Here is a 27,299-nt window from a genome sequence, read left to right as displayed (position 1 = left end):
AAAGAGAAGAAACCAGCATAATGTTCTACAAGACTATAAGATGCTCTCTTGCATCAAGTAACAACAACACTTCTAATGCCAGTATTTCATTGTGTGATATCCAGGTAACCATTTCAGTCCCTTGTAAGTAATACCAACAATTTTTCAGTTTCATAACAGTTTAATAAAATACACTGCAATTGTGACCAAATATTGGTACTACACCAAACAATTATAACTAATAAGTAACAAATTTTGCTCTGACATTGCCGTAATATCATGATATCATTTAATACAAAATGCCAATCCACTCTTGGATTTAGTTCCTGCATACATACTGCCCTCAACCAATGACTCCCCTAACTTCAGACATTACAATGTCATCTACCATCAGATGACGATCCCTTGATTTAATGAAGTCGTTTATTGGACTGAAATTGGGGTAAATTTTTGTGACCAACTTGTAATAAACTCAAATAATTCTACTGTCTTTTGAGGAATTTATTTTCACAAATATTGAACTTAATAAGTGTCACTATTAAGTCTCAAGTTAGGGCAACTAGAACTGTTCTAATAGGACTAATACCCCCTGCCGGGAACATTGTATGGTGGGAAAAAGTGAATTTGTGCTCATTGTTATTTAAGATATACTGTAGACAATGACAACATAGCGCCCCCCTCCCCCTCAAAATGGATAAAATGAATAGCCATTACTTCCTTAAATATTAAAAAATCTCAATCAGAATAGCAGTTTTACACAAGTTTTAGTTAAATCTGTTCATCGTGTTAAAGATATACTCTGGACAAATCGATCTACAGATGGATGGATAAGGTGATTTCAGTATACCCTCTAAACTTTGTTTTCAGGGCGGTATAATCACTAATTATTTCCCCTTCCTTCCCAACCACAGGGCGAGTCGTAATGTTCAGAACAACAAATTATTTCCCCTTCCTTCCCAACCACAGGGCAAGTTGTAATGTTCAGAACCATATAGTACCAGACAATCTATCCTCTGGTTACTGGGTAGTTCACTTTTTTAAGACACCCTTGCATCACACCAAGTCGTCCTTCGGTTATTTTTAGAACTTTCAGTTTAAAGCTAAGATTGGATTACACCTGATCCTCAGCCACACTAGCTGCCATCATGGCCTGCTGTAGAGTATCACCAATGTTAGCATCAGGTGCCATAGCTACAGCCTCAATTTCATTGGTTGAAGCCACCTCCGCCTTCGAATTTCCAGATATTGCCCCTTTTTCACCTGCAGAGTTTCCATCGCTTCTCATGTCCTCAACTGACGATGCCAACAGAGTAATGGTTTCCAGCGTCTCTTCATTCTGACCATCAGATACAGCTGAGGGATTCATAGCCACAGCTTCTATTTTGTTAATATCTGAAGGGTCGATGGTGACAGCCTCGATTTCACCAACAGAAGATGGTGCCATGGCAACAGCCTCTATCTGGTTATCAGATAATGGTAAAGTCACAACCTGGCCTCCATCGTTGATTGTGGAAATGGGCATCATAGCTAGAGTTTCTCCCGTTTTAGAATTGAGAATCTTCATGTTCTCATCAGCATCAGTGATGACAACAAAATCATCAGTCACTTGAACACCCTCCAGAAAGTTTTGATCCACCTCTCCTTCTGTGATAATCTCTACGTTTTGTAGGTCCTCGGCACTCAGCCCCGTCTGTACCACCACATACTCCGTAGCCTCCTCTTCCTCCTGCAACAAGTGTAGTCAAATTTCATTCAAGAAACCATAGCCTTCAATGCTCACTTTGTGTTGCTTTGCTCTTACATAAAATGAATACAATCAATTTTGGACACAACGAGTCTACACCAGGGTTCTCTGTAGGATTTGTTTTAAGACAAGCCTTGGACTCGTGGTTTTTGAAAAGATTTAGTCCCAGAAATTTTATTTTGAGTCTTGGCAAATTTTAATGACTCCAGAAGTTGCATATAACATGCTCATATAAACAATACCTGTAATCTAACTGGATTAGACACCAGATAATTAGCTGACCTTATCTGTAATTTACCTGGATTAGACAGCAGTTAATAGGCAGACCTTACCTGTGATTTACCTGGACACCAGATAACCGACAGACCTTACCTGTGATTGACTTTGTGATTGCTCATCATCAACTATGTATTGCTGGGTGTCTGCTACAACAGATGAAAATTCTGCCAGCACTGTGAATTCCTTCTTCTCCTTCTCTCGTGCTTCCTGTAGCTGACGAGTACAGGGAACTGAAGACAGACAGCAGAATGAATCTCATGGATATAGTACAAATGTATCTTTTATTATGAAATGTGACTTGACTCATGATTTTATTGCTTTTTATATGACAAGAGATCCAAGAAGCTGGTATATAATGATGTTGAAGTCATTGTGTAACAACCTTTAGCTTTTAAGTGGCGATTCAGAGTTCCGTGTTCAGCAAAAGCTCGTAGACAGTGCTGACATTTAAATGGTCGCTCTCCTGTGTGCATCCTCTGATGACGAAGCAACGACCCTTTTTCTCGAAATCTTCTGCGACAAAATGGGCATACATATGGTAGAATGGTTGTATGAGTTCGTAGATGGACTTTCATCGCATTCTGAAGGGAATAAGGAACATCGTAGAATTGAATTCATTGTACTAAAATTTATCTTCACATTCATGTTTTTGAATACCAATCTTCTATGGTAAAGCTAACTAATAATCTCAAACTGTTGTAAACAGAATGTACCCTTACATTGGTTTTAAATGCTTTGTGACAAACAGTACACATGAAAGGCCGGTCTACAGAGTGGATTTTGAGATGTTCCCTGACGTGGGATATCCTCTTGAATAGTTTGCCACACTGGCCACACTTAAAGTTCCTGGATTCATTATGAACACTGAGATGTTTGGACAGGGTATCCTTGGTGATGAAGCTCTTGTGGCAGTGCAAGCATTTATGGGGTCTATCACCTATAACAACAAAATTTATATTTGTAAATTGATTTGAGAGAACATTACTGACAGTGTACAGCTTACTGATGTTAAACATTTTGAACAGACAAAAACACATGTATTATTTCAGACTGATTTTCTTCCCTCAAGAAAAGAGGAGCAGACACTGTGGAGCTATTATTATAGTTTTGTTACCTATATGAGATTTCATGTGGAGTCGGAGGTAGTTTTGACTCTTGACAGCCCGGGCACACACTGGGCACTTGTAAATATTCCTGGCCCTGTGTATTGACGGCTCTGGTTCTTCAAGCTCCATGTTTGAGGGAAGTTCCAATAACTGATTGACAGCAATCCGGGCAACCCTTCAAATATTCACAATAAAATGTTATTTGTATGTTAGCTGCAAGCAGGACATTTTATTTTAGTACAGAAAATACATGTATGTTTCAATTATTGTCTTGTCAAAGATTGTACCTGCTTTGGTCTTGGTTATTTTCTGAAATGGATGTTCCTTCTGGAATTTGATTGATAAGTTCTGATCCCTAAAATGAATATAGGACAAGTTGTACATGAATTACATTACACGTTAACATGATGGGGTTAGAATCCGTAAATTCACTGAAACCCAAGACCAGCGAACAACTGTTGGTTTCAGATAATGTTCCAGTATATACACTGTATGTGTACTTATTTTTAGCGTAATCAAAAATTGGCGGAATCTGAGATGACATATTATTTGGCGTTATCATGATTTAGCACTTACATTATGTATGATGATGAATAAATAACAATTTTCAAATTGCAGAGCAACCATAAATTGGCACCCTTTCTTCATCAAAAGCACTAAAATATGAATCCCGCTCAGATAAGTACACAGGCAGTGTTAGATACTTGATACATGTAACAGCCTGTGTAAAATTTTCTTTTTGATACATGTAACATCCTGTGTAGAATTTTTGTACCCACCTTGAGTTGATTTTGATGCAGTGTAGTCATGTGATTACTGAGTTGACTACGACTCTCTGCCACAAAATGACACATTCCACACCTGAAAGGTATGTCTGCCAGGTGGGCTCTCAGGTGAATCTTCAGAATGTCACAGGACAGGAAGTCTTCCTTACACACCTGCCAATATAAAGATTGCTCAGAAAATGCAGTATCTTAGATTAACAAGAGATGAACACAAAATACAGGGCCTAGAAGTCAAAACAATAAGTCTACTCCAACAATCCTGAAACAATGAGGGAAACTGTGTGAGGATTCTGACAATTGCAAAATAACAATGGTGATGATATGGGAGGCCTGTCACAATCACTAAGAGCTGGGTGTGTGTGTTTGGGGGGGGGGGTGCTATGGGAGTAAAGGTGTGAAAGGACATTAACAATCATTAAGCAATAACGTGGAGTTGGGGGATGCTGGTGAGTACACATCTTCACTAGCTATGGGTGACAATCCACGGTGTTTATTCGCCATGGCAGGGATCGAAAAATTAACTTTTTTCACTACTAGCAAATTTTAGCTAGTGGATTATTTTCCAACTAGCGAAATTGAGCTTTTACTAGCATTCTTCAATCGATTGTTGTTTTACAGGAATTTAAGAAAACAAGCATGTATCTATATAACAAAATACATGTATAGGGAAAATCTAAGACTCTTCTTTAAAGTGCAATAATAAAAATAATATTGAGAATTCTTTCATTTCAAATTTAATGAATTATCAGACAACATACATGTATCATTGGTGCATGATGAGGGTCATAGGGTACACTTGTGCGGCGAACTTGCTGTCCAGAGATCTACCACCTATTTACAACATTATGTGGTTTGAAATCTTGAAGACTGTTTGCGCCAATTCAACCTATATGTTCAAAACTTTTGGAAATTTCATCTAAAAAATTCTAGTTGAAAAAAACCCCGAGAACTCTTAAGTGTTTGACTATAGACTACAGAAGGACACCGCGGACAAGATCAACATGCTTGCTATTTAAATCAGACGTCTCAGTGAGACACCCGATGTGTGCATGAAGTAGGCCATCTTCGACATCACTGACTGAGATGACCTTGGTCTTAGTTATTTATTCGATCCACGTTTACTTTTTCAATACTTGTATATTCATTCTGTAAAGCGTTTCTATGCACAAGACAAAATTATTGTAAACTTCATAGTACAGCCAATAAACAAGGAAATCCGGAAAAAAGATCGTTTTTTTTCCACTCGCAAAAAGTTGCGATCACTTGTGATTTTTCACTTGCAATTTCAATTTTTAACTCGCATTTAGCGAGTATTTCCCCTTAATTTCATTGCCTGCATGGATCGTCACCCTTGGCTAACAAAGATGGTGAGCAAAAAGACATCAAATCCTGCATACCTTGCATTGTGTGGGATTTATGATTTCCCCCTCTAGGATGTTGTCTGTGGACAATGTGACCACATCCATATTGATTTCCTCCACCGTGGCAGCAGCTTCTCCATTCTCATTGGACGCAATGACCTCTGCGATCGCACATTCTGTTTCCATGTCCCTTACTGCCTCCTACAACAAATGTACAGGTCAGATAGGGAAATGTATTATCTAACTGCCTCCTACAACAAATAACTGCCTCCTACAACAAATAACAGCCTCTTACAACAAATGCACAAATCAGATAGGGAAATGTATTATCTAACTGCCTCATACAACAAAGGTACAGATCAGATAGGGAAATGTATTATCTAACTGCCTCATACAACAAATAACTGCCTCCTACAACAAATAACAGCCTCTTACAACAAATGCACAAATCAGATAGGGAAATGTATTATCTAACTGCCTCCTACAACAAATAACTGCCTCCTACAACAAATAACTGCCTCCTACAACAAATGTACAGGTCAAATAGGGAAATGTATTACCCAACTAAGTTGATTCATGGCAAATATGAAGGGGATTCAGCAATTTTTTTCTACCCACTGGTACCGGTACCCATTCAATTGGGAAAAATGGCGTCAAAATCGAACAAATTGGGAATTTTCTACCAATGTATTGGCAAAATGATTTAAACTAAAAGAAAAGAAAAAAGAGAACAAAACAAGAAGTAGTCATCTCTTTACAAACTTTTTTACACTAATATTTGCTGTTGTGAGACATAAGGAATCGTCATAGGCTCGTATTAGAATTGTCGTAGTTCTACAAAACACGCGCACTGCCATGATCTGTACTTTTGATTTAATACCAGAAGTGGACATTTTAGTTAACTTGTACATTTCAGACTAAGAAAATTACGATGTCAGCGGTCTATTTTTCGGCAAGTAAATTGGGAATTTATAGTCTCAAAATTGGGAAAAATCAATGGTTTTTGGCATTGGGAATGGTACCATTTATCGGTACCTGTTATAAGGAAAAAAATCGCTGGGATTATATTTTCACAGTACCTCCTGTTCCTCATCCTCCCCAGAGGGGATCAGTTTGGGTTCCACTTTAGCCTGAGGTCCATACATAGCATTGGCTGACCAACGTTTTCCATATCTTGGCAAATCAAGGTCAGATTTGTTCTTACAGGGCACCCTTTGTATAAATAAACAGGTACATGAATTGTCTATCTATATTGAATGAAGAAATCATTGTGAATATTGGTTAAGAATAAAAATAAATAGTAACATCCATGTATATACTCTTATGAATTTTCAACTGCGATGGACTATTCATGAAAATTAACATTTTCAAAAGCTAAAAAAAACTTGCTGGGCATTATTGTGATATTCATTGTTTTTCTTCTGCGTAGTTTATTCCCTTCTACTCTGTTTTTTCATATCAAATCTTTTGTTAGTGCTTTGCTACACTTACCGTGATTTTAGATGCCTTGTTAGAGCTCCCGATTCTGTAAAAGTTCTTCCACACTCATCACACTTAAATGGGCGTTCTCCTATCAAATATATATCAACATTTAGACATGTTAGATATGTGTGTTGTTTTGTACACTCCCTAAATTCTCATTTTTATAAAAGGCTCTTGGTAAAAAAAACTTCTTTGAAATTAAGCATGTTTGGTAAATTCTCTCCAAGAAATGCATGAATAAAAATAAACCTGTGTGTCTCCTCATGTGCCTCTTCAGAGAACCTTTGGTTTTGAATGCATAGTTACATCCCTCAATGGAACAGGGAAAATCTCTACTTGTTGAGTGGGTTAGCATGTGAGCCCGCAAAATGGGTGCCTGACAGAAATATTTTCAACAAAATAAACATCCATTTCAAAATTTTAAATTAACACAAATCAATAAATAGTTAATCAAACACAAACCATAAACATTCACCAAATTCTGTACCAACAGTATCTAACAAACAGAAGCAGCACCTCTTTGAATCTGTGTCCGCACATTGAGCATATATACGGCCGGTCCCCCCTGTCCTCCGTCTGGATAGGAATGTGTTCCACCTGAACTTCCTTAGTGTTGCTCTTGGTTGTCACACGGAGCTCCTCCTTGATGTTGAAATCTGTGTCAGTGGGGTCAGGGTCCTCTTGGACTGTGGCTTCAATCTCCTCCTGGACCTCGCTCTTCTCCTCACCGTCGGATCCATCCCCTACAGATGTGGTGTACTCCCCTGACTGATCATGTACGTACTCTACGTGTCTCCTCAATGTGGCTTCCCTGCATTCCAAAAATAGTTTCTCAAATGAAACAAGATGTACTGTGAGCAATGCTCACTAAGAATACTCCCCGTTTACCCCAATCTCCCAAAGGGTGTTGTTAATAGCTATAAATTACCTCTTTCCTCAGTGTAAAAATATGGTATGCCTTTGTAGAAGAAAATGGAAGATATAGTCTGAACACAAATCCATGGCATAAACCTATAATTTTGACCTTGAGATCAAAGGTCAAGGTCATAAAGAGGTCAAGGTCATAAAGAGGTCATGAATGTACATGACACATAGTCTCATGGTGATACACCCATGTCTTATGGTATGACTATGTCAAAATCCTATAATCAATTTTAACCTTGAGCTCAAAGTTCAAGGTCATATAGAGGTCATGAAGGTACTCGACACATCGTCTCATGGTGATACACTAATGTGTCAAATATGATATGCCTATGTCAAAGAACAAAGAAGTTATGGCCCAGACACGAATCTGCACAGACAGACAGACGGACGGACGAACAGACAGACAGAGTGATTCCTATATACCCCCCAGAACTTCGTTCGGGGGGTATAATAAAAGTTTTATATTGGTTTTTCACTTGTGTGTGCATTACTCTTTTGGAAATTATGACAGGTGCTTTATTTTTACAAAGATGGCTACTTGGTTAACATGTGATGGATATACTTAATGATTGATTGATTGAGGTTTTACGTTGTTTTGGCAATATTTCAGCCATTTTACGACATTTAACCAATTGAAATATGTTTGGTTGTGAGTTTTTCAGTTTCCCTGACGGTCCCCAGCGAGCCTAGACTCTTTTTCGAACATCAGGGAAACGCTCTTTTGCGTGCCAAGGGGGTTGTGATCCTTGACATGGGACACCCTTTAAGGTCTCATCCGACGGGCATGATATACTTATTGTCTTTGAGACAATATACTTAATGTCTCAAATGCAAATTTTCAACAAAACCAGGCAAAGTCTATACTTGTTACCTGTTGAATTTGATGTTGCATTTTGGACACCAATATGACTGTTTCTCGGTTATAACCAACTCTGGATTTACTGGCTCTGCAACCTTCTTCTTTCCTGTCAATCACATAAAATAAGAAGCATTTAGATTCCCTTTAGACATACAGAAAGTGTAAGTGCATTTCATTGTTTGAATAAGTAATGTTTGGCATGCAAAAATCTGATTCCAAGAGCTTTACTTAAATTTCAAAATCTACAAGCCGAAATCTTTCAGTTTTCAGTACTTATTTTATTACAGGGACTAAAATGGTGCCAGTTTTCTCCTCAAAACTACCAAATTCCACAATCTGGTTACCCGTATAAAATTAACTTAGCCATATTAAACATTTATCATAGAACAAACTTCAACAAGAAAATAGAAATCATGAATTTAAAACTACATGAAAATACAGTGGAGCCTCGTTAATCTGGACACTTTGGTTCCCAGCAAAATCGTCCGGATAAATGAAGCGTCAGGATAATTGAATTGTATATTTTCTATCTTTACATAAGTAACCAATATATGCCTACTTTATTGATGCCTAGTGAATTAAACACATTCCATTTGCATTAGTAAATAAATTATGATAATGTTAACATTTACATGTATTTCAAAGCACTAAAATTTAATGTACGTGTTCAGTGTATTTGCCTGTGCTTAAATTGTACATATATATGAGCCCTACAAATAAATATACAAAACTGTGTACCGTATGCACTAAAACAAATAATGAAGCACTATATGTAACTATAAGTAAATAAATCATTAGTAACTAACATTATCATTTACACTTCAAACATTTCATCACTTTTACTTCTTAAAGAGGCTGGTTTCCATCTGTCACGATTCACGGGTTCGGCGGTCTGTTAAAATAATCTTCATCGTCCAAAGTTGATATAAGAATTTTGTGATTATCATGTCAGTTGAAAACATTCTTAACCAAAATTCAATCTGCCAGAATTTATATTTCTTATTCTATAATTATCCAAGACAATATCGGGAGAATAAAATCATTTAAGCTCGTAATATCAAGACCTACTACTGCTTTGATCTAGCCACACGTACCTATTATTTTCATGATGCAATAATAACGGAACAAAACTCCGGTGAAACTAACATTACGGGTACATACAAAATTTTATTGTCATTTTCACTTCTACCCAGAGTTTAAAAATTCGAAAGCAATAAAGCTCTACAGCATCGTAACAAGAATCAATCGTACACAGGTACATTCTACATGTGTGCCATTATAAACGTTAAAAACTTACTACATATACATGTGCATGAACATACATGTATATTTCACGCCAATCAACAGTATAAAATCCAGAATCTAGAAGTATAATCTACACTCTTTAGATTTGCATAAGCCGATAATCAATTTACGAATCAGTACAACTGACATGTGTAGCAGTTTAAAAATTATCATTACGGCATGATGTTTAATTTATTAATACTATTAGGCTATTGATCAAGACTATAAAATAATATGCAACAGATGTATTTACAAAATTCAACACTACACACAATAAAGATCTTATGTGCGTAAATTGGCAATACAATGTCTCGATCTAACTGACATATCATCACACACCACCTAATTATAGGGAGGTGTTGACAGGGTACAGGTAATCGCTTCAAATTAGACAGTTTGGCTTGTTTTCTTTATAATTTACGCCTTGCTAAAATTGTCCGACACAGACCTTCCCTAAACAAAATTACCGTCCGGATTAACGGTACAATTTTCAATCCATTATAATGTTTTGTAGTAAAAAGTGACCGTCCGGATCCGGAACGCGAATTTCCGGATTAATGATGCAAAATAATGTATAAAAATTCCGTTCCCTACAAAAATCGTTCGGAAGGTGAAGCGTCCGGATTAATGGCGTCCGGATTACTGAGGTTCCACTGTATTAAAAATATCTTAGCAGCAGTCTGCCAGCAGATCTAAAGATCATGATGTATGCAGTTTCACAAAGGGCAAAAATAGGTTGAAAGACTTTTTTTTTTTTTTATAACAATCTGACAGTGATTCCGAAGGTCCGTACCAATGTCCGGTAATTTTTGTTTTGGTCCAATCAATATCAGTTGTTGGCCGGACCAAGTGTCCGATGATTTTTTTTACCAATGAAATACATGATCAGGTAAATTTTCAATTTTTAGCAGCATGTCCCAAAATTTACTCTGTTTTTTAGTCAATGCAAACAGAAAACCTGTTTACGTTGAACTCAAATATCTATCAAACTTGCAATCATCTTCAATTCCCCCAGAGAGGATGATAATACAATTGAGCAATATCCCGTGAAATTACAGACATCTTTGAAGCGTTTGAATTAGGTAATAAATAACAAGTAAATAAAGCGTTTAAACTGATCAAGAAGTACTTGAACAACATGGACACGTTTGATTTGAGTTACGCGAATTGCTCGAGTTTTAAAAAAACGTATATTTCATAACACTGGTGTTGAACACGGGTTGGAAAAGTTTACTCCACTGACGAATCTGAAGTGAAATGCTTGGGCTAATAAAGTACGTCGCTGATGCCATTCTGGGACAGAAATTCAAATTTACATGAAAGCTTCCTGACATTTTGTTAAAATCATGGCCCCCAGGGGTAGGGTAGGGCGACAATAGGGGATCAAAGGTTAACATGGGAATATATAGGGGACATCTTTAAAAATCTTCTCAAGAACCACTGGGCCAGAAAATTCAAATTTACATAAAATATTAAGCTTCCTGATACAGTGTAAATTCAAGTTTGTCAAAACCATGGCCCCCAAGGGTAAGGTGGGGCCACAATAGGGGATTAATTTGCAGGTAAAATTTTGGTCTGGTAAAATGTGATGTGACCAAATGCCCAGTAAGTACCAGAAGACCTTGGGAAGCACCGATCTGAATAATTGGGTAGTGGGGCTATTTGTAACTTCAGAAAATATGTTTAAGGACGGTGATATGGCTTATAAACATTGTATCCTAAAATAACTTTCTGTAAATGGCAAGCTTTATATGTATCTTTGAATCAGGTGGCTTAACAGGTTGGGAGCACTTCCCCTATAGTGATATATTCTCGCTAAAATGCAATTATCCCTCTTTAGTGAGAAAGTAAACATTACCATACACAGGTGTTTTGGTGTCTTGAATTGAAAATAATGGCAAATTCCATGCAGTGCTGAATAAGTGCAACACATATTCACTTCAGCATGATGCAATTTGTCTCTATAAAATTTAGAATACAATCAAGAAATTTCATAAAAATGTTGCTGCGTAAGAGGGAAGGAGGCTGAAATGTAATGCACATCGTGAGTGTTTTTGTTTTGATTAATATATTTGCAGAAGTATCAGACATTTTAGCACTTTTTCTTCTTTTCACATGAAACACGAAAAGATGTACTCCATGGGTGTCTTTCTTGTTGTATGGGACATATTTACTCTCGCTAAAAAGGGATAATCGCGTTTTTGCGAGAATATCTCGCTATTAAAGGGGATGTGTTCCCAACCTGTTTAATAGAATAATAGTTAAGTTTTAACCTCTTTTTCGCTGTTGTTTGTTTTCTTTCCCACTCCCCCTTTCCTGTGTGGCTTTCTCTGGTTTCTGGACGAGCTGGGGCACCAGCATACGTCTGTCGCTGGTCCTGGATAACTTGACTTTGAAGTTGTCATGTTTCACCTTATGTTGAAGGTAGTCGCTCAGATTTGTGAAGACAAGCTTACATTTCTTACACAAGTGAATATCCTCATCGCCCTCAGTGTCGGTGTCAAATCCTGTATCACAAAACGATACATTACTCTATTTTTTGCACTAGTACTAGCGATCAAGCACGTGGATAAATCAACTGCAACATTGAGTTAGACAACAATGGCGGTATGTGAGAAGATTGCATTAGGTATTTAAAATAACAACAACTGCATTTTGCTGTAGAGTGACACATTCTTAGTGTGTGTATACGTTCTAATTAAAATTTGCATTAATTTCGTCTGCTTTACCGTCAAAAATGATTGTTTCTGTTGTCTGGTTGTCGTTCTCTGTCATGGCGTCTTCCTTGCGACTGTCGTAATCTCTCCTTCCGCAAGAGGGAAGCGGGAAATTTAAAAAACAACAACAACAAAACCGAATCCGCAGGTGCATGTGGTAGAAAGGAGAGTTATAGCGAGTAGAACAGATATTAAACTGCACTTTTCCTTTATTGGTGAATAATATTCATTCTTTACTATTTGTTCAAACAAGAGGCCCATGGGCGCCATGGCTTACCGGACATAATTTCTGTCAACACCCTGCAAATTCCAGGTTGAATATCTGTTTCTTCCCTTTTCTCCAACCCTACATGACGTAGTTGCACCGCTGCTCCTCATTTAGTTTTTCTTTAAGGGGTCCACCGAACATAAATTCACAGTGGGCTTTGAAAGCCTTAAAAGTCTGCTGACTCCCATGCCATCCGAGGATTTTGTTCCTTAACTGATGTCATCTTGCAAAAATAACTATAAATTTTCAGTGTAGCATCAATAATAATCCTAAACATAACAGTCTCTGTTGAAGAAGACCTAATTATAAACCCCAAAAGGACCCCCCCCCCCCCCCCCCCCCCCCATGTAGATCTATATACATGCACTGTGTTAAAGTTGATCCATCATAACCCCAAGATTCATAATTTGAATTTTAAAAAACTTGAATCCACACAATATAGGAACGTTGATTAACATTATGATATAATTTAGTGTGGCCCTGCTACTCTTGAGAAATTATTTCGTGTATTCCCATATCAAACATTGATCTTTTGTAACCAGTTGAACAAACTGAATATGTCTGCATATTCTAAATTTTAAATGACTAATCAGTAATCATTGTCATCTGTTATTGAGATGCAGGTTTTTGGAGATGTTTCCCTAGATTTTCCCACGCCAAACTTTGATCCCCTATCATAGTCCCACCCAATCCCGGGGGTCACAATTTGAACAAACTTAAATCTGCACTACCCGGGGATGCTTGCATATCAATATACATGTGACTAATCATGACCCTTCTGTTCCCAAGAAGATGTCCCCTATATGATATTATATTCCCATGTAAAACTATTGTATTGTGGCTCCACCCTACCCTCGGGGACCATGATTTGAACAAACTTGAATCTACTTTATGTCAGAAAGCTAGCTTTCATGTAAATCTCTTTTCTTTTTTTTCTGGCCCAGTGGTTCTCGAGAAAAATTTTAAATGACCCTACACTATTTTGCCTTTTCTGGATTATCGCCTCTTTGAACGATACATGGCCCTTCATTTGAACAAACATGAATCCCCTTTACCCAAAGATGATTTGTGCCAAGTTTGATTGAAATTGGTCGAGTTGTTTTGGAGAGGAATGTGAAAAGTTTGCAGGCATACCGACGGATGGACAGATAATATATACTTGTAACTGAGTAATATCAAATGTTGTCTTAGTTACATATAATATTGAATGGTATTTTAGTTAAATGTAATTCAGTAAATATTGAATATCATAGTTACATGTAATTCAGTAATATTGAGTGTTGTCATAGTTACATGTAATTCAGTAATATAGTGAATGTTGTCTTAGTTACATGTAATTCAGTAATATTGAGTGTTGTCATAGTTACATGTAATTCAGTAATATTGAGTGTTGTCATAGTTACATGTAATTAAGTAATATATTGAGTGTTGTCAAAGTTACATGTCATTCGGTAATATTGAGTGTTGTCATAGTTACATGTAATTCGGTAATATTGAGTGTTGTCTTACGGTAGCTATACATGTGATTCTCCATCCTTTTTCACTTCATAGATAGATAATGAAAATAACAATGGAAGAATAAAAATCTGATTACTTTATATAGGCAGCTGGAAATCAAATTATGGAAAGATAGAAGATCTAGGGTTTATAGATTACATGTAGGAATCACAACAGATTGGCAGATGTGAGTACACCTTTAAACACATATGTTGTCCTCACCTCATAGTTGGTGTGGATTATTGTATTGCATGTAGCAACAGCTGTGTCGTTTATGTACAAGTACAGTGTATATTACATAAGCAAATCCCGATAGCGTCCATCTTCATAAGTCAAGGGTTAATGATTCGTAACAACGAATCAATAACCAAGGTTGACTTGTGAAGATGGACAGTGTCCAATATTACTGAATACACATGTAGTATACATATATATATATAAATGTAATATATATAGGAGAGAGGAGAAAATCTTTGGCTGGACCGGGAATCGAACCCGGGACCCCTGCGTTACTAGTCAGGTACTCTGACCAGTGAGCTATACAGGCCAATATCCACGGTCCGTATAGCCTTAACTACTACACACGTAACCCGGATGTCCTGCGTCACTGAATATGTATGTAACCCATTCAGTTAAATGTCACCGATATGTATCTTGTTGAGGTGGATGCTTATGGAGCGCCAAATTAACATAAACTCAAATAATTGAAGATATCTTCAATTATTTGAGTTTATGTTAATTTGATCTTCAATTATTTGAGTTTATGTTAATTTGATTTTCAATTATTTGAGTTTATGTTAATTTGGCGCTTCATAGATGCTTGCATGGTTGAGTATACCACCTCTGGTGTGTCCACGGATCCGTGTTTGCCCTACTCTTAATTGTGTATTCTTTATAGAAATTCTGAGGTCACGGTTCGCTATCTTCACTTTTTCAAGTAAATATTGGGCACTGTCGTGGTTTATTTATTTATTTATAGATAGACAGAGATAGATCAGGCACGTATCATCATTTTTCAAAGTGGGGGTTGGGGTGGCAAACGACTTTAAAAAATCTTGATAAGCCAAGAAGAGGCTTTAAAAAAAATTTCATTTCATTAAATCGTTGGGAGAGGGTGTAGTCTTTTTACTTTCGATGCTCATACTTAACTAAATAGTTTACACTCATCTTATTCACTTCTACTGTCGTAGAAAGTAGGGGGGGGGGTAGGCATCCAATATATCTCTTATTTGCATGAATGGTCATTATAAAAAAAAAAGGGGGGGGAGACAGGTCCCTATATGCCCCTCCCCGATTGTACGTAGAAAGTAGGGGGATAGGCATCCAATATATCTCTTATTTGCATGAATGGTCATTATAAACAAAGGGGAGACAGGTCCCTATATGCCCCTCCCCGATTGTACGTGCCCCTAGATATAGATGATACTGTCGTGGTACATTTAACATACAGTTATATTGAATGCTGTTGCGGTTACGTGGACAATAAGATAAATGTACATATCGTGATCATACATTGGATTGATTGATTGAATATTGTTTAACGTCCCCCTCGAGAATATTTCATTCATATGGAGACGTCTCCATTGCCAGAGAAGGGTTGCAAAAGTTAGGCCTATGCTCGGCGATTACGGCTGTGACACGGGACCTCGGTTTTTGCGGTCTCATCCGAAGGACCATTTAGTCGCCTCTTACGACAAGCAAGAGGTACTGAAGACCTATTCTAATCCGGATCGCTACGGAATGTGATGCATTGGACTAACACTGCCACGGTCACGTGATGTACGGTAATACTTGTTATTGCAACGTCTTTCCATGTGCCCGGTGTGATTTAGCTATGTCACTACAAACTTAAGATTATCAATGTTTACACACATGAAATCGATTGTCTTTAAAAGTTAGGGATAATATTTGAATTTCAGATTTAGTGAATCTCTCCCAAGAAGCAGTATTGAAACAAACAAGCAAATATTTGGTAAGGATTCGAATCAAAAGTTGACCACTCGAAGGCGTGAAGACCTTCAATGAACATTTTAAAATGCGAAAGTAAAACGATTATTCTCTTCCGCTAAGCAAATAAATATGTTTTCTTAATTACCAGATGGTCAAAGGGTATTAAACTTTTAAAATGAACACTGTATTTGTTTAAGTTTGGACACTAAAATAGAGCCTGGTGTTTGGTCGTTTTTTTTTTTTTTTTACCGGGGTATGAACAGTAGGCGCTCCTAAGCAAACAGGGGTGAATGAATCAAGGGTATGTATGTTTAATGTTATAATATTCATACATATATATATGCTTATATGAATGACAATGATGGACAACAACCAGCCAATGTTAGAACACTCTACCTAATCCAAGTGACGAACGGCGCGCACCTACTCGTAGCCGCTCCCGTTCATAGATCAAATTGCTTAATTGTAAATTTCCCTGTGTAAGAAATTGCAAAAATTATCGAGATTTTGAATACATTAAAAACTGAATAGAAATTCGATTTTTAAATCAGCAAGAGATATGAAACTGTACATGGTGTTTGATTTTTAAATCTCAAAGCTAAACAGCGGGGAGAAAAACATGGACTACCTATCGACACTGGTGAAATTTTCTGGACAACTTCATCGACATAGAAAGGTAAGTAAATGACTTTTATACCCGATTTGTTTCCTTCAGAATCAAATATCATTCGAAACAGAAAATTAAAGTGGACAAGTGAATGTGAATAGGTTGCCATTTCGTTTGTCATGTTTTGGAAAGAAAATATCACTATTCAGCTCTGCGTTTATGTCAGTTTAGGCAATTTTGAATTGAGAAGGTGTTAAATGCACCACATTTGATCTCTTTTCAATGCGCTCATGCTCAAATTTCAATTCGTAAAATACTTCATTAAACGAACAGACACACGAGAAGACTGAGAAGTCGTAAAGGATGGAATTAAAAACAGGAAAATTCGTTATATTTGTTGGTGATGAATGGATATTAAATGTAAGACCACAGAACAGTGTAAAGTAAACAAGACTGAATTAAAATGTAAAACGAACAGAAGCTGTCAATATTCCCCCTTTTTGCAAAGTAAATACTTCTAGATTTTATGAAATCAGAAATAATCTATTTCTTATGGATTTACAGCACCATTCCGGCGCGGATCCCGTGCCCAGAGAGATGGGGTCCCCGGGGGAGCGACTGCGACGATGTGTACGACTGGTCATCGTCTGTGTGCGGCTCTGTCAACAAAGCCAGAAGAGGTTAGCCCGACGAAATTATTTAATTGTTGATGTTAAGCGGCAATGTTATGGTTCAGTTGCTAAAGAATTCGAGAGCAAACAGAATCGTATCTGGTTTAGCACTCGTGTTTAATAAGTATTCGTCATAGAATTGAACATAGTTAATGTAGTATAAGTTTTATCATTAGAGGAGAAGGAGAAATTAATGAACTATACTTCCACGCATCGACTAAGTAATTCTCCCCACGCACCGACTAAGTAATCCTCCCCACGCAGCGACTGAGTAACCCTCCCCACGCACCGACCAGTTTTAGTAATCTGCAATCCGTCTTCCTTACTTTGAAATTATTCTTTGAACACAACACGTGGAGTTGGGCACTGTCGGATGCGTGATATTGAACACCACATGTTTCTTATGAATGAAATAATATAATATTCATTCGTACAACAAATAAAGCGTGAATATTTGTTTTGGATACGTCGGAACATATTGTTTTGGAAGAAAAATGTAAGAAAGAAAGAATGGAAGAAAGCAAAGAAGGAAGAAACAAACATGACCTTCTAACATGTTGTAGGATGGGATCTCTCTAGATAGACTCTACGTGTTGTCATAGGACAAAATATCACTAACTATACCCCATCTATTTAACTAATTATTCACTAGCTAATTTTGCAGGTAGGGATTTCACTAATTATACACAACCTAATTTTGCAGAGTGGAATTTCACTAATTAATGACTAGCTAATTTTGCAGGGTGGAATTTCATTAACTAATGACTAGCTATATTCGTTGCAGGGTGGAATCTCATGGCTCGGAATTTCTGTCCGTTCTACAGTATATGAACACATTGGACGTCGACAGAGGGGGGCTGTATTTCGACCCCTCAGACTACAGGAAAACCAACAAAGAGGTCAGTGCATATATTGTATAGATTTCAGTGTATATATTGTATAGATTTCAGTGTATATATTGTATAGATTTCAGTATATATAGTGTATAGATTTCAGTGTATATATTGTATATATTTCAGTGTATATATTGTATAGATTTCGGAGTATATATTGTATAGATTTCGGAGTATAGATTGCAGTATATATATTTCAGTATATATAGTGTGTAGGTTTCAGTGTATATATTGTATAGATTTCAGTGTATATATTGTATAGATTTCGGAGTATAGATTGTATAGATTGCAGTGTATATATTTCAGTATATATAGTGTACAGGTGTCAGTGTATGTATTGTATAGATTTTAGTGTATATAGTTTATAGATTTCAGTATACGTATTGTATATATTTCAGTATACATATTGTATAGATTTCAGTACATAAAGTGTATAGATTTTTGTTATTTTGACTTTTATAAGAGTACATCTATTGTAAGTTACTTCAAACAAAAATTTTAAATTGAACTTAGATGTGGAAATTCACAGATCTCTGTACTACTTGTTATCAAGATGTTAAAAAAAAATGACGGAAACAGATTTATCACCCAAATATGCATAGGTACATTAAAGAAACCGAGTTTAAACATCGTGCTTTGAAACAATACTAAATTGCACGCGATTTTAAGATCCTCATTACATTTCGTTAGATACATTCAGTCTTATTACTTCATAAATCACGAGCTCCCGGTAAATTCCTATATAACGCTAGACTACTTGATAATCACCCAATCGCTAATATTTGTTTTCCTTTATTCAGGTGCACTTCAAAGGCACATTATGAAAAACAGACACAAACAACCAAATAAGACAAGCGGTTATCATCAGCCTTATAAGGAAGTAAATAACCTCTTGACAAGATTATAAAAACCCATGATCTGTGGTTGGGACTTTGTGTCTGAAATGAACGGCGGTTTTACCTCGTAAGCCAACAGTCGTGTTACTCTTTTGAAATATTTAAAGAAAAGTTCTGACCTCTTGGGTAAAAAAAATCTCCAGTTGCAAAGAATTTTCAGCATAATCAATCTATCTAATTACTTCTACACATTGCATGTAGAGTATTTAAAGTGTAAGTTGTTAAAGCTGTCTTTCTGAATATTGCACTGCTTGACATTCGACGTGCGATGATAGTAATTACATATCCATGTATCGCTAAGTCATTAGAGGGTGAGAAAACACGTTCAGGGCTTGATGTTATCACCGATAATTAAGTACAGCTATTTGTGAGAACCAGGCAGGGAGTGATTCATGACTTTCTCAGATCTTCAGGAAATTTTGATATAAAGTTTCATGGAACACTAGAATTAACATCATTGGAAATTATGATTTTTTGGTCAACCTGTGTTGCTATGGAAACGAGACACCATGTGAAAGTATTTGTGGAGCAAACAACAAATGACATATTTTGTTAATTTAGCTACTATTTTTAAAATGCTTAAAGAAATCTTCCGAAACCAATAAATCCAAATATTTTTTTCTTCTGGAAATTACACCAAAAATATTTAACGCTTATCATAATAATATTATTATTCATGATTTTTAGTAAATGTTTAATTACAATTTATTGTACATTGTTTCATCATTTAGATTTCTCCTTGAAATCTAACATTTTTCAGGGACATGTTATGAAAAAATTCCACATCAGCCAGAATTTTAAGGACAGAAGATAGAAAGTGCACACCCATAACAATTAAGATTAAACCCATGGATTAAAAAGAATATAATGTGTTTACTATGGTAACGAAATAACATGAAAATTCGTTTTTTACCAAAATAGCATAAATCATCACATTTTGGGTGCATATTGTGGAAATTTTTGGGTAAATCAGATAGAAAGTACGCATACTAAACAGTAAACAGTACAAAATTTTAATATAACAGTGGCTTTTTAGTACTATTTTGTTACCATAGCAACTAATTATCCCAACAATTCATCTTCAACAAAAATAACATGAATTGTCACATTCTGAGAGGATATTGCCAAAGAAGAACGCATGTTTAAAACTTTTGGGTATATAACATCCTAAACATTACAAAATTAAGATAAAACGGGTGGGGTTTTCACTTACTATTCAGCAACAAAATATCCCAATAATTCATTTTCGACAAAAAATGAAACAAATTATCACTTTTTGAGAGGATATTGTGAAAAAAAATGAACACGTGTTTAAAACTTTAAACACAAAAGACAAGTGTGGTAGAGTTATCTCGCTTGACTTAGGATATTTTTTTAATTTTGTTTATTAATAGGAGAGGTTGCCAGTGGAGGCCAGACGTATTCTACAGAGACCCCAGGATCTCCGGACAGACAGAGAGATACATTACGTAAGACAATCAGAGTTATCGGAAACTCACTTACACATCATAAAACGAGACTCGGGCGATGACACACTACCTTATAGCAGGGACCTATATACTATATAGCTCCCTGCTTATAGCCTTTTCTTGACGAGTATATAATTTTGACGATTTCTAAAGATTCATCAAAGTACATTAGTATACATATACATTATATAAATAAATAGATAAGAATGAACTCACAAAAAAATCAATGTTTATATCATATAAACAATGCAAGAGACCATGATTTACCTTAAATTCGAAATTTTTAAAGAGTACGCGCCGGGTGCCCCTTCCCAAAATCCGCCACTGTTGTAGACATTTGTGTCCCAGCAAAAACTCGGCTATAGGATATCATACGAAGAAATTGGGGGAAATGGGGGCGTTAGGCCAATTTAGATGTGAACACAAACTTCAACGTAGTGTGAGACGACTACTAAATGATAAGTTCTATTACTATATACTGGGTGTGTAGAGAATAATTATATAATGCATTAGGAACATCCCTGAGATTGGAGAGTTCACGCTTTCACATTACTACCTTATTCTTAACAATTATTCAGTCTTCCTTCTATCAAGAATCAGTTCAGAAATTGTAATCAAATTCTATCCAAATGACGATTTGGGGAAGAAAAACAACTCGTCATCAAATATAAACCTTTGTAGCCTACTGTTTTGTAAATGAATACCGCTGAAAATCGAAGATTTTTTTTTATCACATTCATTGAAATGAGTTCTACCACGACGACAGCTAAGAAAGGAGTATTTAGTTTACAGCTAGAAACCTACTGCTGGATTTTTGCTTCCTTTTAAAGAGGACAAATTGAATAATAGTTTAAGCCTTACTTTCCCAATAATTGGTGAACCGTCTTGTTTTAAATCATTAGTGAACTTAATCCAGCCTGGCTAAAACCAGAGCTAATAATTCGTGTCCATTGCCCTGACAAATCAATATTGTGGGGATTGTGATGTCTGCGGTGTATCGGCTTTCATAGTGTGCATCTCTATATTCCCTTGTCTACATGAATTTTTATATTGTGTAGATGTGCAAAAAAGTTTCGGAATTTCCATTTCCACCCTTGGACCCAAATGGGGGTTGAAAAACGTTTATATATATATATATATATATATATATATATATATATATATATATATATATATATATATATAAAGAAATGAAAAAACAAAACAAAACTGGTTGGACCAGAACTCCTTTTACAATTAACACAGTAGCCAAATCATTTCTGGAGATGATTGGTGGTGTCCTTTAGATGTGCAATACGTTTTCTGGATTTTCTTTTTCACCTTAAGGGCAAATAGAGTGAACAACGATGAATAATAATAAAAAAAACAACAACACCAAAACCTTGGTATTCAGCGCATTGCGTCATGTGCAAAAAGAATATATTTGCTTAAAGGGTTGGAATCTCAACCATTTTAAAGATATTTGAACAATCAAAAAATGACAAGGGTTGGGATGACCCTGGGACACTTGCCCATCAGAATACTCAATCCATCTTGATATGTGCAGCAGAAAAACATATGGTTTAGGAGTTAGGACTTCACTTGTTTTAAATATATTTCAACATATTATGGAATATGATTTTGGATTACTCCTGGGCACTTGTCTAACATTCCATCTTAACATACGCAGCAAGAATAGGCCTATATATAAGATAGGATATGTTATATGGTAGCTACTGTGGGCTTCTTTGCTAAATGTACAAGTACGACGGAAAGAACACATTATAAAGATAAAAATATTACTGTCTTATAACAGCATCAAGAACAATCTCTAATTCGTCTTCCTGTTTCAAATGCCGGGGGTTTTGTAATGAAAGGCCAGATTTTGTCAACATCTATGGACATATATGTCGCAAAAAAAAGAGAGAAAGAATTGGTCGTTTAGAAAATAGATTTAGGTTTCTTCGTTAGCTAAGGGCGAAGATCTGCGTTGTTTCTCTACCCTGTGGATCGTCACGTTTGGCTGACGAAGATAAAACAGTTATTATTGTATGAAATTCAGAAACCTTTCTAAATAGTATTTACTTTTCATAAAATCTTAATCAAATGTAGACTCTGATAATGTCTTTGTTGTTTGGAATACTGCTACAAATCGATAGAAACAACACGGAAGCTTATCTCTTTAATTAAACGATAAAGCTCATGGATACCTACTGAATTTTGTGGAAAGATTATGTCAATGATTCATTATGTCGCCTGTTAAAATAGACATTGAATTGAGACCGTTCCAGTTTCATCAAATGTCCGTTTTCATCATCACTATAAAGTACTTCGGACTTGGATGACGCTCAGATAAACAGAGGGAAATTGTCAGCGACGTTCATGCGATTCGGCATCAAAAAGCTTATCCAAAATCTATCACACATATTAACCTTAAACTTAATCCGGACTAAGGTATCTGGCGACAAAAATCGTAATTTCAGGTCTAATTTATATCAACCAATCGATATTGTCCACATAGTAAAGTCTACAGCATATTTCTGACAGCTCTGGCATTCGTCGGTTACATTATCAATATGATATAGATTTCATTGCAAGGAATATTATGTTCCTTTGTATACATATACATTGTCGCCATCACGATATAGGGGGCACCGCTAGACCGAATTTCTGGGCATTCTCTCACCAGAGGGCTCGCTACGCAAGCTTCACTTTCACCTCTGTAATCGTCTGATAAATAGTTCGGCTAACCACATGATCTCGCACGGACAAAATAGCGTCTTTGACTCCAACAGAAAGACACGTTTCTGTTCTTTGTGTAATGTCAGATTTTCATCATTATAATCTAATAGTTTTTCTAATGTACTTTTATGTAGAGTCCATAGTTACGAAGTGAAAGAGAAATTAATACATTTGACAAGACAAAATAGTTCCATAAATATGGAGGTTACACTAACGTAATACAGCGTTTCGATACCTACCAATGTGTTTTTAACTCATAAATTTATGTTTCATTTATGAAAATGATGCAGATTTATTTTATTTTCAAAGACGCTCTGTTTTACAAAATTCTTGTAAATCAGACGATAACAGAGGTGTTGTGGAGCGTAGCGTAACGCCCTCTGGTGAGAGATTGATTTCTGGGGTGTCATCATACGTCATTGAATATCAGTTGTCTTTGTTGTGCCAAATAAAAAGAATTGGATAAAAAAGAAATTATATAATCTACAAAGTACAATTTCTCTTAATGAAGAAGGTACAATGAGTTGCTATTCAGGAATTTCCTAAAAGAAATTAATTCAATATTTGAAAACGCATGAGGGCCAGTATACGTCATGGGTATATTCACATTCTATTGTCATTTCTGTCGGAATTAAATTTCTAGCTGTTGAAATAGACGTACTACATTTATAAAGATTCATACGCCAATTATTTACACCTGCATTGCATTCATGAAGAAATGGCTATCATTGCGATTACGGTAGTTAAGATATCGAAGACAAGAACATTAGAAATGTAAATATATGTACTTATCAACGAAACTGTAGTTTTTGCCAAATCCACGGAATTTGTTGTAGACGAAAATGGATGACACCCTAATGTGGAGACATTGTAAGAGACATCACGGTAATGTGGACACGTGATGGGAAAGTTGTAATCTTGTAAACAAATACGACAAATCGACACGATGTAGACATGAGTTTACCAACATTTTAAAAAGGATGTACACGATGTTGAAAATAACAACACGACCTTGCTCATCAAATGATAGTACATTTGTATCATTGGAGACCCTAGTATTCGCATTTGGTTGAGAAGAGGCAGCAATGCCCTCTGAAAAGAACCCTGCATGGGGCATGTGATATTTGTTTATATCAGACATAGTAGGATTAATTCTTGCTCGAGGTCTCATGTTATTAAACACTAGGCTTTTTTTTTTATGCAATTAAACTATAGGAAACCAATCATACAGGCCAACAGGTAAGAAATTAGCATTGTTGGTATTGATTTTACATCAGAAACGTCACGTCAAAGCTGGAATTGGCAGAAACGACAGATAGAACCAGAGATGCAAAATTCAGATGGAATTTTGTTAAATTCAGAATTTAATTCACCATCTGGGGATTGTCAATTTTACGGAACTAAATACATAATTTGTTATTAATTACCGATATTAATGACTTTAATTGAAATAAAATCAGGTTCTGTTATTAACGATTTTACATTTTCTGCTTGGATAGCTCCAGATCGTTTTACGGAAGATAAAAGCGTTTGCGGAGTATCCTAATGAAATGCAGATCAAGCTGTGCCAGGTCGGATGGTTTGAGGCGTAAGTATAACTAGCAAGAGCCAATCATCACCTTTTTAAAATCGGTGAAAAATACCTAAGAAAAGCCAATGCAGATGATTTGTTGTAAATCTGAGTACAGCAAGAAAATTCTATGTCGTAAGCCTTGTTAATTTTGAATATTGTGTTGTGATATGCAGTAACTACAAAAATTATGTCAACGCCATCAAAACTTTCGTCAACGCCAACAAAAATTACGTCAACGCCAAAGCTGCAATACGAAGAATTTCTTTGTAACTGTATCTAGATTTAAAATTCAAAATTATCTCTTACATGATTAAAACCAGAACGTATTAATCTCATAATGAAAAAATGTATTAAGCTTGCTATATATTTTTTATAGATCAGTGGCGGATTTAAAGGGGGGGGGGGGGAGCCGGCGCGCCCCCTCCCCTTAAAATTTTCAAATTGAGGGTAAATCGTCGTCTCTTGTTTAGAAAATGTTAACGATAAAAGAAGCAATAATTTCTTCCGCTCTCAGAGAAATAAATGACGAAATCTTTTGATTTATTGAATTACTTTTATTTGAGAACTTAATTACATTTTTTCCAAAAATCCATAGGCCTAAAATTTGCGTAATTTTATCAATTTCACCTTATCAAAAATGACAGAAAATAGTAAAAATGACAACATAGGAGACATATTTCAAGCTCAATAAAATCTGTAAAATCCAGGAACTTCCGGGGGCTTTACTCCCTGGGCACCTACTGCGCTTCGCCCTGTACCCACTGGGGGCCTCAAGGCGGCCCCCAGACCCCCTGCCTCATAAAGTTACCCCCCCCCCCCCATCGTGATTCTTGGATCCACCCTTGTAGATATTGTAATATACTTCGCCCACAGATAAGATTAAATCTTTTTTTTTTTATCACAGGATAGTTAAATATATATTCCCAGTGTATATATAGCTTGGAAGGGTTTTAGTCTAGCAGGGCCGTAAATTAACCTTCAATTTGGAGGAGGCAGGAAATTAGGCGGGGGTCTGGGGGCCGCCCAGGCCCCCAGACGCTGAGCACATTTTGTGCACACTGAACACGTTTCGTGCAAAATCCTTGATTCTAGGGCCTTCTAAGATGTTACTTGACTAACTCATTCTAAAAGAAAGATTTGGAATGCTTTTTAAGGGAGGTATCATGTTCTTAGTTATTGGAAACAACATAAATTCTAATGAACTTTAAATTTTAATTTTTTTTGGCTCAAAAGTTGGAGGAGGCAGCTGCCTCCTCCGCCTCCATGTAATTTACGGCCCTGGTCTAGAGATGTTCAGTGACTTCTCCTTCGCCAAACGCTTTAGTAGTGAGAATCACAGGTCTCTCGGGTGATAACTTAAAACAGAGGTCTCGTGTCGCGGCAGGTGTTGGCACGATAAACGACCCTGAACGCCAAGCATAGGTCTAAAGTGGCACTTCACCTGCAGCTTGTGACGTTTCAATGTGGTTGATAAAGTATCGAGGGGACTTAGAAAATTAACAAACAAGCGGGGTAAAATCATGAAGTATTATCAGTCAATTCTAAAAGTCGGTTGGAATCGCTGTGTTCGGAGGTACCTAATGTAATAGCGAATGCAGCATCTAAGTTGAATACTCGACTTAAAACTCCACCGAATGAAAAAATCTTCAGGGTCATTTGGAAGATATCGTAATTTGTCTCTAGTCATTGGCTTTTTCCATCGTGCCACACGCGAGGATCCATTGCTCTCTTGATTACTACAGCATCACATAGCAATGTCTTATCCAGTCTTCACACCATCCTACCGATGTTTTACTCGATTAAACGGAAATTCCGGATGATATCGTTATTATATTTCAGCAGCACGCCTGTCACTAATGACTTAGTGTCAGAATAAATACACACAGTATAGACAACACAAATATGATTTAAGGAATATATGTTTTATATAATCTGCGAAGCCAACTGTTTTTATGTTTTCCATAATACAAACAGCCGAGACATCAAATTTTTGGTTTCCATGTCAAGGTGAAGGGAAGAACAGCGTAGTTTATTACTGATAAGACATTGGTATGAAAACATCCCAATAAACATGTAAAATTATTAAGCTTACATAGAAATTGTTACTTTTATGGATGTTATGGTGATGAGCAATAATAATTCTACCAGCCAGTTTATATTCTCATTTCTTTTGCGGTTATTCTCTTTTACTTGGGGAATGAGATTATAAAATTGTGGGATATTCTGCTATTGAG

The 27,299-nt window shown here is 36.3% G+C and overlaps 2 protein-coding genes across 5 annotated transcripts in view; one reads left to right on the top strand and one right to left on the bottom strand.

The window, feature by feature from the left end:
- Positions 1 to 140: 140 nt before the first annotated feature.
- Positions 141 to 12,608, bottom strand: LOC125671413 (transcription factor E4F1-like). The gene is made up of 15 exons (XM_048907147.2): positions 12,533 to 12,608; positions 12,077 to 12,310; positions 8,532 to 8,625; positions 7,253 to 7,547; positions 6,986 to 7,112; positions 6,746 to 6,824; positions 6,334 to 6,466; positions 5,291 to 5,455; positions 3,888 to 4,046; positions 3,396 to 3,463; positions 3,117 to 3,283; positions 2,722 to 2,939; positions 2,385 to 2,583; positions 2,096 to 2,232; positions 141 to 1,705 (listed from the first exon to the last, which is right to left on the bottom strand). The coding sequence occupies exons 1-15, from the start codon at positions 12,576 to 12,578 to the stop codon at positions 1,091 to 1,093; spliced, it is 2,736 nt and encodes a 911-aa protein (XP_048763104.2). The 5' UTR covers positions 12,579 to 12,608; the 3' UTR covers positions 141 to 1,090.
- A 2,959-nt stretch (positions 12,609 to 15,567) lies between these two features.
- LOC125670440 (uncharacterized) overlaps positions 15,568 to 27,299 on the top strand; it is a 36,747-nt gene continuing 25,015 nt past the window's right edge. For 2 of the 4 annotated variants that reach the window (XM_048905614.2, XM_048905613.2), the window contains exons 1-5: positions 15,569 to 16,911; positions 17,407 to 17,522; positions 18,298 to 18,412; positions 20,697 to 20,771; positions 24,992 to 25,080. In XM_048905614.2, the coding sequence (XP_048761571.2) occupies positions 16,855 to 16,911; positions 17,407 to 17,522; positions 18,298 to 18,412; positions 20,697 to 20,771; positions 24,992 to 25,080 (452 nt within the window). In that variant the 5' untranslated portion in view covers positions 15,569 to 16,854. Of the gene's footprint in view, positions 16,912 to 17,406; positions 17,523 to 18,297; positions 18,413 to 20,696; positions 20,772 to 24,991; positions 25,081 to 27,299 lie in introns of all 4 variants that reach the window. The other 2 variants (XM_048905612.2, XM_056161300.1) reach the window with 2 other exon arrangements.

The sequence above is a fragment of the Ostrea edulis genome, chromosome 4, assembly GCF_947568905.1.
Source record: "Ostrea edulis chromosome 4, xbOstEdul1.1, whole genome shotgun sequence".
In the NCBI taxonomy this organism is placed as follows: domain Eukaryota; kingdom Metazoa; phylum Mollusca; class Bivalvia; order Ostreida; family Ostreidae; genus Ostrea; species Ostrea edulis.
Note: the sequence above shows the minus strand (reverse complement) of the source record. Positions and strands in the feature narration are given on the sequence as shown.